The sequence below is a fragment of the Lycium ferocissimum genome, chromosome 9 (assembly GCF_029784015.1).
Source record: "Lycium ferocissimum isolate CSIRO_LF1 chromosome 9, AGI_CSIRO_Lferr_CH_V1, whole genome shotgun sequence".
In the NCBI taxonomy this organism is placed as follows: Eukaryota; Viridiplantae; Streptophyta; class Magnoliopsida; order Solanales; family Solanaceae; genus Lycium; species Lycium ferocissimum.
Genome location: NC_081350.1, coordinates 46973126 through 46990159, shown reverse-complemented (window position 1 = coordinate 46990159; position 17034 = coordinate 46973126). Strand labels below are relative to the sequence as shown.

At 34.0% G+C, this 17034-nt stretch overlaps 1 protein-coding gene across 2 annotated transcripts; it reads left to right on the top strand.

The window, feature by feature from the left end:
• Nucleotides 1–389: 389 nt before the first annotated feature.
• LOC132031117 (homeobox-leucine zipper protein HDG2-like) lies at nt 390–10507 on the top strand. 2 transcript variants are annotated; one of them, XM_059420983.1, is made up of 13 exons: nt 390–662; nt 1450–1543; nt 2274–2494; nt 2653–2770; nt 3670–3858; nt 4626–5078; nt 5644–5745; nt 5975–6175; nt 6919–7099; nt 7810–8087; nt 8689–8784; nt 9003–9386; nt 10230–10507. In XM_059420983.1, exons 2-12 carry the CDS (start codon nt 1475–1477, stop codon nt 9381–9383), a joined length of 2289 nt encoding a protein of 762 aa, XP_059276966.1. In that variant the 5' UTR covers nt 390–662; nt 1450–1474; the 3' UTR covers nt 9384–9386; nt 10230–10507. The 2 variants fall into 2 exon arrangements, with proteins under 2 accessions (XP_059276966.1, XP_059276967.1); XM_059420984.1 differs by lacking the exon at nt 390–662 and having other exon boundaries at nt 961–1543.
• Nucleotides 10508–17034: the final 6527 nt, after the last annotated feature.

Sequence of the window (17034 nt, the reverse complement as noted above, 5' to 3'; positions counted from 1 at the left end):
GTTTAAAAGCTGGTTCGCCTCTACGGGGCAGAACTAGTGTGTACTTTACGGGTTCGGCCGAACCTAGTAACTTTGGTCCATACCTTCTGTTATCTTAAAAAAAGTAACTTTGTATTATCTAAAAAGAGGCATTGAATATGTACAGATTATTGATATATATAGAACCAGTTACTTAATAAAAGGACCAGAACCATGAATCCATAAGCTTCAAATTCTGGTTCCGCCTCTATATACATATATACACTCAATATACACATATACATACACCTCTTTATTACTCTTTCTTGAACCCCTAACCCCACCCCCCACCAACACACCCCTTCAAGCATTGCAATAATAACATCCCTACTACATTTAATGCCAATTGCACCATCTCTCTTCACCTTGCAATTACTCCTCCTTTCCTCATTTTTCTTCTCCATCTTTCTCCTTCTCAAAAATCCCTTTATCTCCACACGAGGGGAAAACTCATCCCTTTCTTCTTCAAATTCGTCGTTTTCTTATATGGTCAACTTAATTCATCTCCACATGTACTCTCAATTTTTGACTTGTTCACTATAAAAACCCCCTCTCCGTTTCACTAATTCTTCATCAACACATAATCTCTTATTGTTAGATCTCAAAACTCTCTTTTTTTAAGCTTGTTCAAGTTTCAAAATAAGGCAAGAGCTAGCTTCGCCTCGCTAGAGTTTATACTCATCAAAGTCCTTTTCAAGTGTCATTAATTTGTTTTTCTTTCGATGATGCATTTAATTATGTTTCTGTGTCCGTGTGCCTGTTTTAATTTATACACGCATATATATCAGTGGTGAAGTCAAATTTTTTGAATATATATAGCAAAATTCTCCGATGAATGATGTTTAACTGGCCAAAGTTGAACAATCTTCACTCTATATAGCTACGCCACTAATATATACACACATATAGCTCCTACCAATTCCTATCAGGTTGAAAAAAATTCCTATTTGGTTAGCTTCTCATTTTAGCTAGTTATTAAGGTTGGTTGATAAACTAAACACACATATACACATTAAAAGGAGGAGAGACAGTAAAGACTTGGTTAGATTGCTCAAGATTTTCATGGGAGTCATTCTTTAATCTTTTTTTTTTCTCTCTCTCGGTGGTGTTTATATATCTCTTAAAAGTTTATTCTTTGAATGTTCGACACACCCTCACTATATATATGCAGCTGTCTTAAATTCTGAGATTCTCTTATAAAGACAACTTCATTAATTTCAATGGCAATAAAAGCATAGTCAAAATCTACCTACATCTTCCCATTTCGTTTTCTTTTATTCTTTTGGTTAAATCCTATTTCATTTGGCACAACATTAACTGAACTACAATTGATTAAAAACAAAAAAAATCTTGACATTTTTTCCTTTTTTTTTTTTCGTTTTGTATTTGTAGTGATACATTTTCGTTGACTTTTTAAAGTTATTGTTTTAGGGTTTGTGTTGTTGGAGAGTGGTGCATGCCGGCAAGAATTTCCGGTCCGGCAAGCAAGATGTTGGTCGTTAATGATGGGTTTACGGTTGGTCAGGTAAAAGTTTTATTTATTTATTTATATATATAATATATATATTGATAATGTAAATAATTTTTTTCACTCAAATATTTTTTTTCTCTATCCGTGTCTCTGGAATGTTTTAAGATCGACTGATGAAGTCTTTAGTTAACATGTCATATAAGAATAACTTTTTTTTTTAAACCATAAATCAAGATTAATCTTCATGATTATTAATGAACAAAAAAATACTAATGTTAAGCCCTTTTAAATATCTTTTTGGAGTTTTCAAAAGAAAACCCTTTTTAAAAATCTCTTTATCATGTTCAGCAAAACAGTTTAAAAAAAAAAAAAAACGCTCATGTTCAGCAATATTCACAGTTTTGCATTTTCGAGTAACAATCCTTCTCGAAACATGGAAACCGCGTCAAGGTCCTCTCCTATTTTATTTTATTTTATTTGGATATAAATTGGTCAACCAATGGTTGACTACATTTCAGACATTTCAACATTGCTTTTTATATACTAAGTCAGACTAATTAATTAAAAATAGACTATTTTTTGTCAAGAGAAGGACTTTTGTCCCTTTGCCCTGTCTTCTTCATGTCTTTTTTTTTGGTTGCTGAAATGTCTATTTATACTTCATAGTATTATTCTTCATTTTCTTTCTATAAAAATAAAACACAAAATCAATAGCATCATATATATACCATTTTCAAAATTTTTAGCTTAACGATTTACTAATTTAATTTGTGTTTAATTACAGTCAAGTACCATGATGAATAGTCAACTTCATTCAATGGACATGGTATCAAACACATCAGAAAGTGAAATGCCTCAAGAGTTTGGGACTGCATCTGGTGATAATAATAACGAAGGCGATTATATTGGTGATGATGAACATGAAGAAGAAGATGCCAATAATAATAAGAAGAAGAGAAAGCGCTATCACCGACACACTCAGCGTCAGATTCAGGAACTGGAAGCGTAAGTCTGAACCCATGAGAATCAAAAACAAAATATAAAAAAGATATTTAACTTAATTATTATATACACTGACAGTATAATAAGAGCCGCGACTTGGGTCACCTTTTTTTCAATTTGATTTGATTTTTTTGTTTTTTGTTTTTGTTTTTGGTGTTCAGATATTTTAAGGAATGTCCGCATCCAGATGACAAGCAAAGGAAGGAGCTAAGTCGTGAACTAGGACTGGAGCCTTTGCAAATCAAATTTTGGTTCCAAAATAAGCGAACTCAGATGAAGGTAAAATGCATTTAATCTATTGACCCCACAAAATGTTAACATAACAAACTCCTGAAGTTATTTTCCAAAAAAAAAAAAAAAAAACTCAAATAGTTTATCCTACGTACTCATCTCTTAAAAGCTAGAATTAGCATTTTCGGGGTTGTACCATTAATTTGGACATGTAGTTTCAAATATTCACTCAATTGTATGTGACATTCTTTCCATTTTAGGTAGAGAGTGTGACACATTTCTATATTAAACTTAATTTACCTTTAAATTTCTTGTTTTACGTACCCTTAGTGACATGTTTTTATAGTCATACAAATATCATGGCATATTTAAGACCAAAAGTTTCAAATTTTTTTATTATTTCTTGAACTCCATTTCCAATTAAACACCACCAAATAGGCGGAGACTTGTTCAGGATTTGAAATTTATGAGTTCTGGATTCTATGACATGGACCTCAAATATTTGTACTCCCTCCGTGCATGTTTACTTGTCCGTGTTTGACTTGACACACCCCTTAAGAAGCAATAATAAAATGATAGTTTTACTATATCACCCCTAATTATTATAAGTAATCTCACTTATTGGAAAATGAGCTGGAAATAATTAGTACTATAATAAGGGTAAAATAGGTATAATATGGTTAACTATCTCTTAATTTTCCAAACTGGATACGCAAAAGTGGACATCTATTTTTAATATAATGGGAAATTTTTTAATATAGTGGGCAAGTAAAGTGGACGAAAAGAATAGCAACTAAGTATGCCATTTTCTTTGCTATTTAAGTTAAGAATAGATCATGTATCCACAAGTCATTTTTGTGCATACACTTCAATTCTAATTTGAAATCTTATGATATAGTTGGCAAATTAATATATTTCCTTAATGTTTAACTTTTATTTCATGACAGAATCAACATGAGAGGCATGAGAACTCACAGCTTAGAGCAGAAAATGAGAAGCTTAGGGCTGAAAATCTGCGGTTCAGAGAAGCATTAGGCAATGCCACGTGTCCTAATTGTGGTGGCCAACCCCCTATTGCTGAAATGTCCTATGATGAACGTCAATTAAGGCTGGAAAATACTCGACTTAGAGAAGAGGTACGATTAATTACTAACAGTGTAATTGAAATTCTACACAATTACTGCAATTAATAAACTAACAATAAAAGTTTATTTTATCTTATTTTTCAGGTTACTAAATCTACAGCGTAATTAATTATATATAGCCACTTATAGTTGCCTTTAAGATGTATATTGTTTTTTTGTCAGGAATTTAACTTTTAATCATTGATAGAAATAAAATACTACTCATTATTAGGACATTTATATTTAAAAGATAAGGGAAAATAGCATTTTAGTCCCTCAACAGTTGCTAAATTTTGCTTTTAATCCTTGTGATATTTAACTTAGCACATCTAACCTTTAATTAACAAAAATGTGCATTTTTGGTATAAGAAATACTATGTTATATTTAGATTATTTTTAAAATTACATCATCTTCAAATATTGAGTAAGAATACTAAGTTGACTTACAACATAAACAATTGAGTAGTGTAACGGTTGATATTTCAATAAATTTGGGAAAAGTCGCAAGCAAAAGGATTACAAGTGCACCAACTTAAATTAATTGAGGTACAATGTGCTTAGTCAGATATTACAAGGACAGAAATTAAAATTTATCACTAATTAAGATATCAAATGTTCAATTAAACCAAAATATAGTTACATATAACTGATATCTACAAAAAGTGAAATTAGTAACCTGAATTACAGGTTGAAATACATTATTTTGAAACATTGTGGTTGCTAATATAATGTTATGTTTCCTTTCTTCCTCACTATTTTCACCCTCTTCTTATATATAGATTGAACGCATTTCAAGCATAGCTGGAAAATATGCTGGAAGGCCTGCAGTTCCAAACCACAATGTTTTAAACTCTCTTCATCCTCTTGATCATGGAGTGCTTCCTCCATTTTCAACGCCACAAAGTGTCGAGGGAGATGCATATAACAATGGAGATCATGTTGAAGATGTCATAATGAGTTCAATAATTGGACCAACTGAGGGTGATAAACCATTTATCATTGAACTTGCTGTAGTAGCCATGGAGGAATTTGTTCAAATGGCATTTATGCAAGAACCACTTTGGTTCCCTAGTATTGAAAATGGAACAAATTTGTTGAATGAAGAAGAATATTTTAGGATTTTTCAAAGAGGAATTGGACCTAAGCCTGTTGGATTTAAGACTGAGGCTACAAAGGAAAGTGTTGTTGTCATTATGAACCATGTCAACCTTGTGGAGATTCTCATGGATGTGGTAATTTTTTTTTTTTTTTTTTTTTTTTGGTTTAATGCTTACCATTTGAATTTAACTTATATACACTGACAAGATTAATATTTTTTACATGATCAATCTGATATAACTGGTTAGAGTAGGCTCTCACTTTATTTTCCAAGTTAATTACCATATTCATCTTAATATGAGGAATTATATTACCAGTTCAATTTAATTCCTAACTGATGTGAACGTGACTATTTTCATAGCTCGGACCCGTGACTATAGATTAGATGAGATAACTTACCATTGTACCAAGGCTTCCTTTCATGTGGAAGAATTGAGATTCTTGGAGTGAATTTGCAAATATATAGTGTTAAAGCTAGGTTAAACTTTAGATGCAAATAATAGTTTCAAGCCCTAGGACATCTTGAAGTGTGCTTGTTGCTTTTTAGATAACATTACCTTTTAACTCTAGAAGACAAATCATCTATTAATAAAATTATACTGGCTAATTTGAATTCACAATAAATTAGTAATGTCGCAAATATTAAATATTTATTTGTAAACTTATTATTTTATCTCTTCTTTCCCTTGTGATCACCAGAATCACTGGTCCAGTCTGTTCTCTGGTATTGTATCGAGGGCTTCAACTATTGATGTACTTTCAACTGGAGTAGCAGGAAATTACAATGGAGCCGTGCAAGTGGTAATAAATATATGGCATTCTCCTTAATTCATCAATCTTTTTTTTTTTTTCCCAATATGAAGTAAGAGAAAAACTCGTTTGACCCTTAAAATCCGAAAGGTGACAATAAATTGAAACGCACGGAGTACTTATTATGCCTAAATTACTCTACTTTGTCCATCGATAATTATTCTAATTCTTTTTATGTAGTTAGTATATAAAAGTTAAACTCTTTGGATTGATTTTGCAGATATTGGCAGAAATGCAAGTACCCTCTCCACAGGTTCCAACTAGAGAATGTTACTTTGCAAGGTATTGCAAACACAGAGTTGATGGAACATGGGCAATTGTGGATGTTTCATTGGACCATTTACGGGCGGGGTCAGCTGCTAAGTGCCGAAGAAGGCCCTCTGGATGCCTTATTCAAGAGATGCCCAATGGCTACTCTAAGGTAAATGTAAAAAATAGCATTTATTGGCCACTTTTCGGTCCTATTTTAAAAAAAATATTATTACCGTTATGAAATTTCAAATTTTGTAAACGAAATAAAATATCCTAGAATTTCAACTATGGAATTTGAAACTCCATGAGAATGGCTATTTTCAATTACAGGAGCCGATAAGTGGCTATTAGTGAAAATAAACCCAAGGTGATATATTGTGATATAAATGGATTTAACTTAATATACTCTAGCAATATCAATAATGTTTACACTATGAGTGTAATTTAATGTTCTCTTAGATTGGTAACCTTATTTTTCAGGTTATTAGTCTCACTCGGTCTCTCTATTATATTTTACTTCACATTCTTAATTTTATAATCAGTTTCAGAAAGAGTGACACCTTTTTATACTTAAAAATCATTTAATTTTTAATTTTTATTTTACAATTAATGAATGATTTTCCGCTACAAAAATTAATGTCATGGTATGTTTACGGACTACAAATTTCAAAGTCTTTATTTTTTTCTCTTAAACATCATGTCCAGTAAAAAACCTTCAAAGAAAATGAAATGGCGGAGTACTGTTATTGAGCAGTTATTATTATACTCCTTTAGGTGACATGTAATTTGCATTATTTGTGTATAAAAGTTAAATTAATTCGATACAAATTCCTTCTCCAATTAATGTAGCCTTAATTAGTTTCTTGATTATGCTCATGATTCCTATTAATTAACATGTTATTTTTGCTCTAGGTGACATGGGTTGAACATGTAGAAGTTGATGATACAGAAGTGCACAATATTTACAAGCCACTAGTGAATTCTGGCCTTGCATTTGGTGCACAACGTTGGCTTGCTACTCTTGATAGACAATGTGAACGTCTTGCAAGTGCTATGGCCACAAATATTCCAACCAATGACCCTTCTAATATGGGTACGTATAACCACAATATATAAATGTCACTCTTTAGTCTCTAGTTCCACTTTGTGTTACACACTTTTCCTTTTACTTCATTCCAAAGAAATGACGCATACCTAAATCTGTAAACAATTAACTATATACTTTCCATTTTACCCTTAGAGAAGCTTTTATAACCAGAAAACTATTACGACGTATTTTAGACCACAAGTTTCAAAAGTTGTTTTGCCAAATAAATGCTACTTTTAAACAACAAGTTTCAACTAAAATAACTGATTTTCGCAAATGTCCATTTTGAGGCTCTCGTTTAAATTTTGTCCCTATTTTTAAAAGTTGTATAAAATATACCTTAATGGACTGCTCGTTCGAATAACGTCAGACTCGGGTCAAATGTTTGCTCATATTTTTCTCAACTTCTGTCATTTACTGTTTGCAATAACTTACATAATTTTAGACCGCAGTCTAACATAAGATTTTCAATTTTCTCAAAAGGGCTCTTTACACCATGGTCTATAAGATTCATATGTCGCAAGAAAAATAAACAAACAATCATTTACTAAATAGTTATCCCAGAAAAGGGATAACTGATAAAAATTTATCAAGTTTCCGTTTCTTTCTTAAATGTTTTGCCGATTCAAACTATGTCACACAAATTGAGACATACATATTACTAAGTGATTTTAATGTTGTGATCACAAGTATTTAATTATTCTTCTTGCATGCAGTGTTAGCAACTCAAGAAAGCAGAAGGAGTATGTTGAAATTAGCAGAGAGAATGGTGAATAGTTTTAGTTCTGGAGTGAGTTCCACAGCTGGTAGTCAATGGAAAACCATATCAGAAGGAATTGAAACTGATGAAAATGTTAGAGTTATGACTAGGAAAAGTATCAATGACCCTGGGAGACCACCTGGTATTGTTCTAAGTGCTGCAACTTCATTTTGGCTGCCAATTTCTCCGAAAACAGTGTTCGATTTCCTCCGTGATGAAAACACACGAACTGAGGTAATATTAATGATAATAAAAGGGTTTAAGTTATATGCATCGACTGACTTTTACACTTTCAATCTATATATAACTTAATAGAATTTTGTTTTACAATTAGATTGCTACTAATAACGAACAAGCCTCAAATGTCAAGTAGATGCTTCCTTAACAAATGCAAGCTTTCTATTTAGATATTACTTCCTCCTAAAAAATGTTACCCATGTAGTTCTAGACTTATAGTCTATAAGATACTTTTTTTTATTAGTCTGTTCCAATAGGAGAGACACAAATTTCTATTTTTAGAAAACACTAAACTTCATATTTTACCTTAATGCGGCTTTTAAAGTCACACGAATATTGTTACATATTTATGACAAGATTCAAAAGTGTTATAGAGATACACATATTATGGTATGCTTAAGATTCCAAGTATTAAAATCTTCCTTGTTTATTAAATTTCGCGTCAAGCCCAAATTGAAACACGGAGAGTAAGTATTTGTTTCCACAATTTTCTTTATGATATCGTGACATCTTAAACCATGTAACTTTAAAATCGCATAACATTCTGTTTTTTTTTTTTAAACTGAATGAAATACTAACAATACTGCTCTGGTTACAGTGGGACATTCTCTCAAATATGGGTGTTGTTCAAGAAATGGCTCATATTGCTAATGGAAGAGAAACAGGCAATTGTGTCTCTTTGTTGAGAGTAAATGTAAGTCAAAAACACTCTTGATTTGTTTCTCCCTTTCCCCTTCTTGTAACTCACAATTATACATGTCACCGCCCACCAGCAACATGTAACAGATGGAAAGAAATTACCTAGTATCTTTTTGTCTCTGGAATTTGAACCTGAGAGGATATATGTTTATTTACTTAACTATATCATCAACAGACGGACTAATTCAATCTTGATTTTGTAAATAATTGCAGAGTGAAAATGCAAGCCAGAGCAACATGCTAATACTCCAAGAAAGTAGCACAGATCCAACAGGCTCATATGTCATCTATGCACCTATTGATGTTGCAGCAATGAACATAATTTTGAGTGGTGGTGATCCAGATTATGTAGCCCTTTTACCATCTGGTTTTGCCATACTCCCTGATGGGCCTCCAACAGGCCCATCAGCTAGAGCAACAAATTATAATGGTTCTGGTGGATCTTTACTAACTGTGGCATTTCAGATTTTAGTTGATTCAGTTCCAACTGCTAAGCTTTCAGTGGGATCAGTTGCTACTGTGAATAATCTGATTACTTGCACTATTGAGAGGATTAAAAGAGCTCTCACACCAGAGGCATCACCAGGTTCTTGAGCTGTAAGTATATTTCTTAGGCTAAGTATTATCTGTTTTGAAATTTGTCAAAAACATGATTGAGTTATCCTAAAGGATGATTTTGGTAAAATTCACAAATAACTAGTCGTTGTCATGAAGTTTCAGATTTAACGGATGAAATTCCATGATATTATCATGGAGTTCCCCGCTTGTGTGGAATTTAAAATGTGATGAAATTTCATCTATGAAATTTAAAATTCTATGACGGTAACTATTTTTCAAAACATGGCCGAAGCGGTTAACATTCTTCTAAGCTAATGGTAAGGGGTCAATGTAAGTCTAGGATGGTCTTAGAAAAGTTTTTTTTGACACAATTTAGTAACTCCGTCGTTTTTTATGTAGCGGTGTTTGATCAATTACGAAGTTTAAGAAAGAAATTATGTTCTTTGACATGCACTAAAGTACTCTTACAGTTTTGTGGTTTTAGATATGACATGACATTTCTATGGCGATAAGAGCATGTCATGAAGGATATAAAATGAGAAGTTTAAAGTTAAAGAGTTGTCAAGTATAGAAATTTATCATTCTTTTTTTAAGAGTCTAAAAAAAAAAAAAAGATGTCACATAAAATAGAACAAAGGAGGTATATATACTATTCTTTACTGATTTTAACTTTTATGCATACTCTGAGTACTGTACAAAAAGAAATTCTCAAGTCACAGAAAAAATAATTACATGTAAGTACTATTGGTAACAAATTAAATTAGATAGGCAACCTACAAGAACATGTTAAATTATGATAATGTAAAGTAGAACTATATTACATTGTTAGTGTGTATAAGTTAAATAATATTAATGAGTGCTATTTTGTGTTTGTGGTTGCAGTTATGGAGAGGATTAGCAAGGAATAAGGGGAAGTCAAGAGCGCACCTTCATCCTTTTACTACATAGTTTAGTTTAGGTTAATTAAGAGGTTCGTGAACTGACTTCCTGTGGCAATATTCCAAATAGAAGAAAATGTAGAGTACTAATAGGTTTGACCTTTTTTATGTCTAGTGACTTTTTAGTAGTCTTTGAACTTGATAGCATTTTGCAGACTCTTTTGTCTGCTTTTGCTTAATTATATCAACATATATCAAAAAACAGTGGTTTCATTTGCATCATTGTGTTTCTTTCATTTTGCTTGAGATGAATATTCTGCAAGGGTCAAATATATAACCTAGCCTTTAATCTTGTCCGATTATTTTATTTAGATATATGAACTCGGACTAGTATATATTGAATACCGTAGACTTGTCTATCGCTCATGTGGTTCATTTCATCTCGTGCACGATAAATGCATTGTTCTTTGAAAAATGTTTTCCAATTATCCTATGTTCGGTTGGTCAAAGTTTTTGAAAAATATTTTCCTTCATACCAGACGCACCCCTAGTCTTACTGTCTCTTAGGACAGTTTTCCTCTATATGCATTTTCTTCTCCATAGAGAGATACCCCACTTACACTTAGCACTATTCTAAGTGCTTCTTGGTACACAAGGAACAAGGTTAGTGTTGCAAACTTATAACTGACAAGCTTTATTTTGACCTATTGATTTATGTTATTCTCTCTAATCCCCATTATAGGACTTTGCGTACAGGTCTTCTTACCCAACTTTTTGCTACTCTATTTTTCTTCTCCATGTCTCATTTGTTTCGTTATTGGTGGTTATCGTTGTAATTGACCATTCTGATGCTTTGAAGAGAATCTTGATATGCCCCAGTTCACCTCGTCGGCGACATTCTTTTGTGAATCTCAACATAACGCTAACCATATTTGAAAACGATGTTTTTTCATCTCATTCTGAACTAATCTCTAGTATTTTGTTGATGATTCTACTATGTCCAAGGCCAACCTCCGGACTTCGTCCACCTTAGTCTCAATTCTTGTTTTCGTTATGAGGGCATTTGGTACCTCGTATATTAAATCTCAAGGTGCTTGCGCAATTTTTAAGCATTAAGCTTTTCTTTTTCCATCCTACCATGTGTCCATTTTGCATGAATTGACGGGAGTAGAAGTTTGAATTGTCACTTTAGACTTTATCTTATCGATCTAAAGTAGAAGAAGAGAAACTTTCCTAAATGTTCTTGTAGCCTCGCAATTACAGATGTGGCCGGCAATATATAGATAAGTGGGACTCTGCTTGAAATAACTCCATGACACTCTAGGATTTACACACAGTCTAATTCTCCAATACCAAGTTTGTCACGCTCCAAAACTGAGCGAGCTTGTTATCAGCTATGCCTTAATTGTGATCGAGCGAACCAACTAGACCTTTCTAAATGTTCATAAATCGTGCATGCATCATGATAAATGAATACTAAAATGGGGAATCATAATCATTTGACTCAATAGCCTAAATTCTTTAAACAACCTTTATATTTAAGTTATTCATGAGGTGTAAATGGGTTTATTCTAAACATAAATACATGACACATAATGTACATGGAATTTTTAACTGACTGAAGATTTTATAAAAGAAACAACCAAACACTACGACACCCACTGGTATGTTTGTGTGTTCACCATAAAAAAATATGGAGGAATCACATGTCTAGCTTACATCCCCATGCCGATCTCTCATGCGCCTGAAAGTGGAAAACATAATATTGTCATGCAAGGTTAAATACATCCACATTGTACTCAACTTGTATATGTCATTGATTCTATAACTCAACACTGAACAAGACTTCAAAGAGAACATCATGTGATGAATATACAAGTCAAAAACCAAGTAAGGCATCTCATAAATCTTCAGAACATCTAAAGACTTGAAAATTCGTTGAAAACTGAACATCTAGCCTTATCTCATTTGTAATATATATAACATATATCGTAACCTTAACACGGGAGCACCTATAGGCACTAATTCAACTCAATCCATCATGTGTACTATATGGGGTCAAACTCAATCCATCATGTGTACGTATAGTCGGTGTATCAGCTATAGTGCCATATGAACAAGACATGATCCAATGTGTTCGGTATCCACCCTTCTGATTGTTGGGGTTTTTGGGTTTTTTTCCCTTTCTATGTGGATTAATAAAACACCTTTTGGACCTAGCCCACTTTGCCCTAAAACCCACTATATATATGACCAATTTAGGTCTTATTTTCAGAACACAAGAGTGAATTCATAGCAGCCATACAAAGAGAAAAATTGAGAGAGAAATGGTGATTTCCACACTAGTGAAAATCAGCTACAGCAGTCCGCTTCAAATTGCGTTTCCTTATTCGTTAACCGTTGGATCGTTCTCAAATTTGAACTGGGTTCTCAACATCTGGTTCTTCGATTTCAGTGGTGGAGATTGGATTTTGTAGTCTGTAGCTCCAGTTTTCGAGTACGAACAATAGCTCATTTTTGGGGGTGATATCTCTCCTTTCTTCACTAGTTTTGGTGCTATCTTTTATGTATTGTTGCTCCGTGTTTGGCGTTGATGTTTTAGCCATTTGGCGAACATTATTGTAACTCTTGTCGATTATAGTGGAGTTTTTGTAGGCCAGAGGTCCCGTGGATGTTTCCTCTTCATCTTGATGGGGTTTTACCACGTAAATTTGGCATCTCTTGCATTCGATTTATTTTGCTTGCTTTACTATTTTATTGTTGGTATAGCTGCTGCCCATATATTTCATTTGTGCTTGAAATTAGTTTACTCCTCTTGTTCAAATAGTGTGGGAAGTTTTGACTTGAGTATTTCTTCCGCTGTTTTTCTTCCCAACAAAGTGGTATCAAGAGCTTGTGGTTGTATTTGGTTGTGTTGATTGTCTATTTGAATGATGGAGGCAAATATGAGCAAGATGGTTTGTTTAAATGGCAGTAATTACCATATTTGGAAAAGAAAGATGAAAGATCTTCTATTTGTCAAGAAATTGCATATACCTTTGTGTGCTTCTAAGAAACCCGAGTCTATTGATGATGAAGATTGGGAATTCGAGAACTTACAGGTTTGTGGCTATATTAGGCAACGGGTTGAGGATAATGTTCGAATTCATATGTGAATGAGACAAATGCTAAAAGCTTGTGGGAAAAGCTCGAAACACTTTATGCTTCGAAGACTGGCAATAATAAAGCTCGAGACACTTTATGCTTCGAATCAATTAGGGCTTTTGTCAAAGAACCGATTCCCCTAAAAGGTGCCGTGAAAATTGGAGTCTATGTAACAAACATGTTCTTGTTGATGTTTACAATGATGAGGATTTCAACAGCATCTATTCCAAACATGTGTTGTAGATCGAAGGACAAATCATGTGGCTCAGCCGGTGGTCACCAGATTTCACACCTGAGGAAGACAGTCCTCTAACACTGATATGGGTTATATTGCCAAAATTTTCCTTTTATTTACATACGTGACATTACATTAAACAAATTCTAATCCCAAATGGGGTACTAATGGACATGGATGTTGCTCCCAAAGGAAGAACTAGGACTAGTATGGCTAAGGTGCGAGTTGAGATTGACTTAAACTAACTTGAAGATTTTAAAATGAAGTCAAGTGGTCTTCAAAGCTTAGATCCGAGTTTTAGACCACCAACTCCAAATCAATCCTCAAAGCACCCTGATCTCAAAATGAATTCAAATGGTCTTTAAAGCACAGATGAGTTTAGATTCAATCTCAAATCGAGAGGTCCAAATGAATTCACAACAAAACATCAATTTACACTTGAAGATTTATAGTTGAAGGTAAACAAGAGTCAATCTTTTGTAGGAGTAAACAAGATAGAGTCTTTACAAACAGTAAACAAGATACACTCTTCACTAAGACAAGATAATATTTACAGATAGAGTCTTTACTAAGAGTAAACAAGATAGAGTCTTTGCTATGAGTAAACAAGATAGAATACTTCCTGAGAGTAAACAAGATACACTTTATTTCTTTCCTGTCTTACTAGTTGCGCCAAACCAAAATAGTTCTTACTCCACACCAAAACAGGGAATATTCCAGTATGTTGAATTGATATGCATAGATTGGGTCCAGTCCCACCATTTTGAAACGCATGCTCAATTGGCCTGCTGCCCCATGCACTTTTCCATTCCCCATGTGATGCACATGCTCCCCTTGAATTCGTTATAGGTATGCCTGCTACAATTACCTAGTTTGGCCCAACTGCAATTGATATGTGGGTTGACACCAATTTAGAAAAATTGCTTTCCCGAAAAACTTGTCTCCATCCTTGAATTCCTGAAACTACTGATAGATTCATAACCATGGGCATCATTGCCCTTAGAGATTTGAAAATCTCATCCATAAAGTATTGGGGATCATCTTCTTCTCACGAACCAATGAGCTTGGGCGGATTCAGCCCCAAAAAGTGCTTAAGTCTTCCGCCCTACGAGTCGGTTCGTACACTAGCCGCAGGGCCATCGCTAATGTTACTCCAGTGGAGCCTCGCACCTAGGTCGCACTGGGTTCTGCAACCCCAGCTATAGAAAGGCCAGCGGAGATCCGTCCCACAGTTACTCCGTAGCCTAGTGCTTCAAACATGGATGTCAGGAGAGCTATCCAGCTGCTCACCTAGATTGTTGCTAACCAAGCTCAGCGTCAAGAAACGACTCCTGGCACAGGTGCTAGTGGAGGGTCGTGCGTTTGGGGGACCCGCCGACTTCGTGAACGAAGCCTCTAGTTTTCACGGATCGTGTAAGGGGGGGAAAGCCCCTCAAGATTTCATTGATGGGCTTCAGAAGGTTTTCCGTGTTATGCATGCCTCAGAGACGGAGGCAGCAGAGTGGGAAGCTTTTCAGTTGTAAGATGTTGCTCATATATGGTATGAAACGTGGGAACAGATGTCAGTCAACGCCCAAACGACAATTTTAAGGCCAACAAATAGTGACATGTCAAGATCAGCATTAAGCGACTTTTCATGAAAGTTGTCGGGGTTCTTTGCCCAACCTGGATTGCCAAGGAAATTTCTACTACCCGTTGGGTGAATCTAGGGCATTAACTGAGCACCTGAAACGTAAAGAAGATCTCACGTGCTAGGAAAGATTTGGATGCATGTTTTGGATCAAGAGCTAGACAATGGTCAAAGAAGGTCACTGCTTGGATCTCCAGGAAAGAAGAAGAAGAATCAATCTAGAGAGGATAAGAGTGAACAATTGTGCCACGATAAGATCGGGAGGAACTCATTGAATGGAGTCAAAGAAACAAGAAGTGCTCCAGTAAACAGGAGTATTATCGGAGCTCAAGTCATGCTGACTCGTTCATCTCAAATGGAGGTGTAGACATGTGATTTTTGACCCTCCCCGAGGCGTTTCACCTTCTAGTGTCTAAATATTTCTTTTTTAATTTTGATGTGTCGATTCTATTCTATTTTTATTTAGTAGGTTTATTTACGGAAACAAATTAAAACAAAAAGAACAAAAATATTCACTATTTTTAGAGTACAAGTTTTGTGTTTTAACGAAAGAAAAATAACAAAAAATAGGTTTCTTTAATCTAGTTTTTTTTTTTGTTAATTACCTTTTAAATTTTTCCTTAGTGTAATGATTTTTTTTTTTTAGATTTTATTTAAAAGTAGTTGATTAATATTTTATCTTGGTGTTTTTATTTAATCAAAAGAAAAAGGAAATCAAACCAATGATAGCCCACCACATGGCAAAATTCCACCCTATCCATATCCATTGCATATTCCATTTTGGGAAAAATATGTTACGATATTTTAAAAGGTTAATTAAGACACCATAAATAAGCATAACAACAGTAATTTTTACACACAAAGATCCACTCAGCCGCAACCACCATTACACCTTCCTCTTCGTGGATTAAATACAAGAACACACACAGATAATGGACTCATAATACCATACTCATTTCTCACATGTAGGCATAGATATATGCATTTTCACACATGGAGAGCAGAGAAGGTTTTTTTGGTGTAAAAACAGAGCACAGTCCATTTTGTTAACGAATCATTGCCAAAACACCATCCTTTTCCAACCGTTGACAAATCTGGTGCCGTTGTTGAGGCGTCCATAGTCATTAAACCCACTTGAAACAGCCGCATTAAAACCAGCTTAAAAACACCATGAAACCGTAGTCATTTCGGGCGAGGTCGCGAGTTCAAGGCTCCGTCCGAGGTCTGTTTTAGTTGACAGATTTCAGAAGTGTTAATGTCAAGTTCCTTGACATGAAGGTTCAATCTTTACTTTGTTTTTGGTTAATCATGAAATTTGATGATCTACCTTGTTTAATTATTTCAAGTTTGAATGAGACTTTGTTCTAAATGGTTATGTTAACTTTCTCCAGTACGTAAGCTTATGAATATCATGTTGATTTGGAATTATTATGGATTCCTTATTTGGCATAAAGTCCTTATTCTTTGAGTGATTTATTCATTTGATGTTGCTGGTGAGAATTTAATTTTGCAAGAGCTAATGAAGTCAAAGAATTAATAGCAATATGAAATAAGTAGGATTCGTTCAGTTAGTTTAGTTTCAAGTTTGGTGGGTAAACTGTTTCCGATTTGCTCCAAGCTAAGTACAGTAATAGTTTGTTGGATAAGAAAGAAGTGGAAAATAGTGTCATGTTTTGTGTTAAAGTTCTCTTCCTAATATTGTAGAAGATCTGCCCATAATTTTAATTAATGATTAGGTGTAGTCTATATTTGATTTCTTGTTTAGACATAAAGCCTTATTTGTAGTAGTGAGGGACAGCA

What these genes read in the sequence shown, in the direction of transcription:
- LOC132031117 (XM_059420983.1), top strand. Translation starts at nt 1,475, where the DNA reads ATGCCGGCAAGAATTTCCGGTCCGGCAAGCAAGATGTTGGTCGTTAAT. An exon ending in CAATGACCCTTCTAATATGG is followed by an intron (nt 7,100 to 7,809) that starts GTACGTATAACC and finishes TCTTGCATGCAG; the next exon opens with TGTTAGCAACTCAAGAAAGC. An exon ending in TCTCTTTGTTGAGAGTAAAT is followed by an intron (nt 8,785 to 9,002) that starts GTAAGTCAAAAA and finishes AAATAATTGCAG; the next exon opens with AGTGAAAATGCAAGCCAGAG.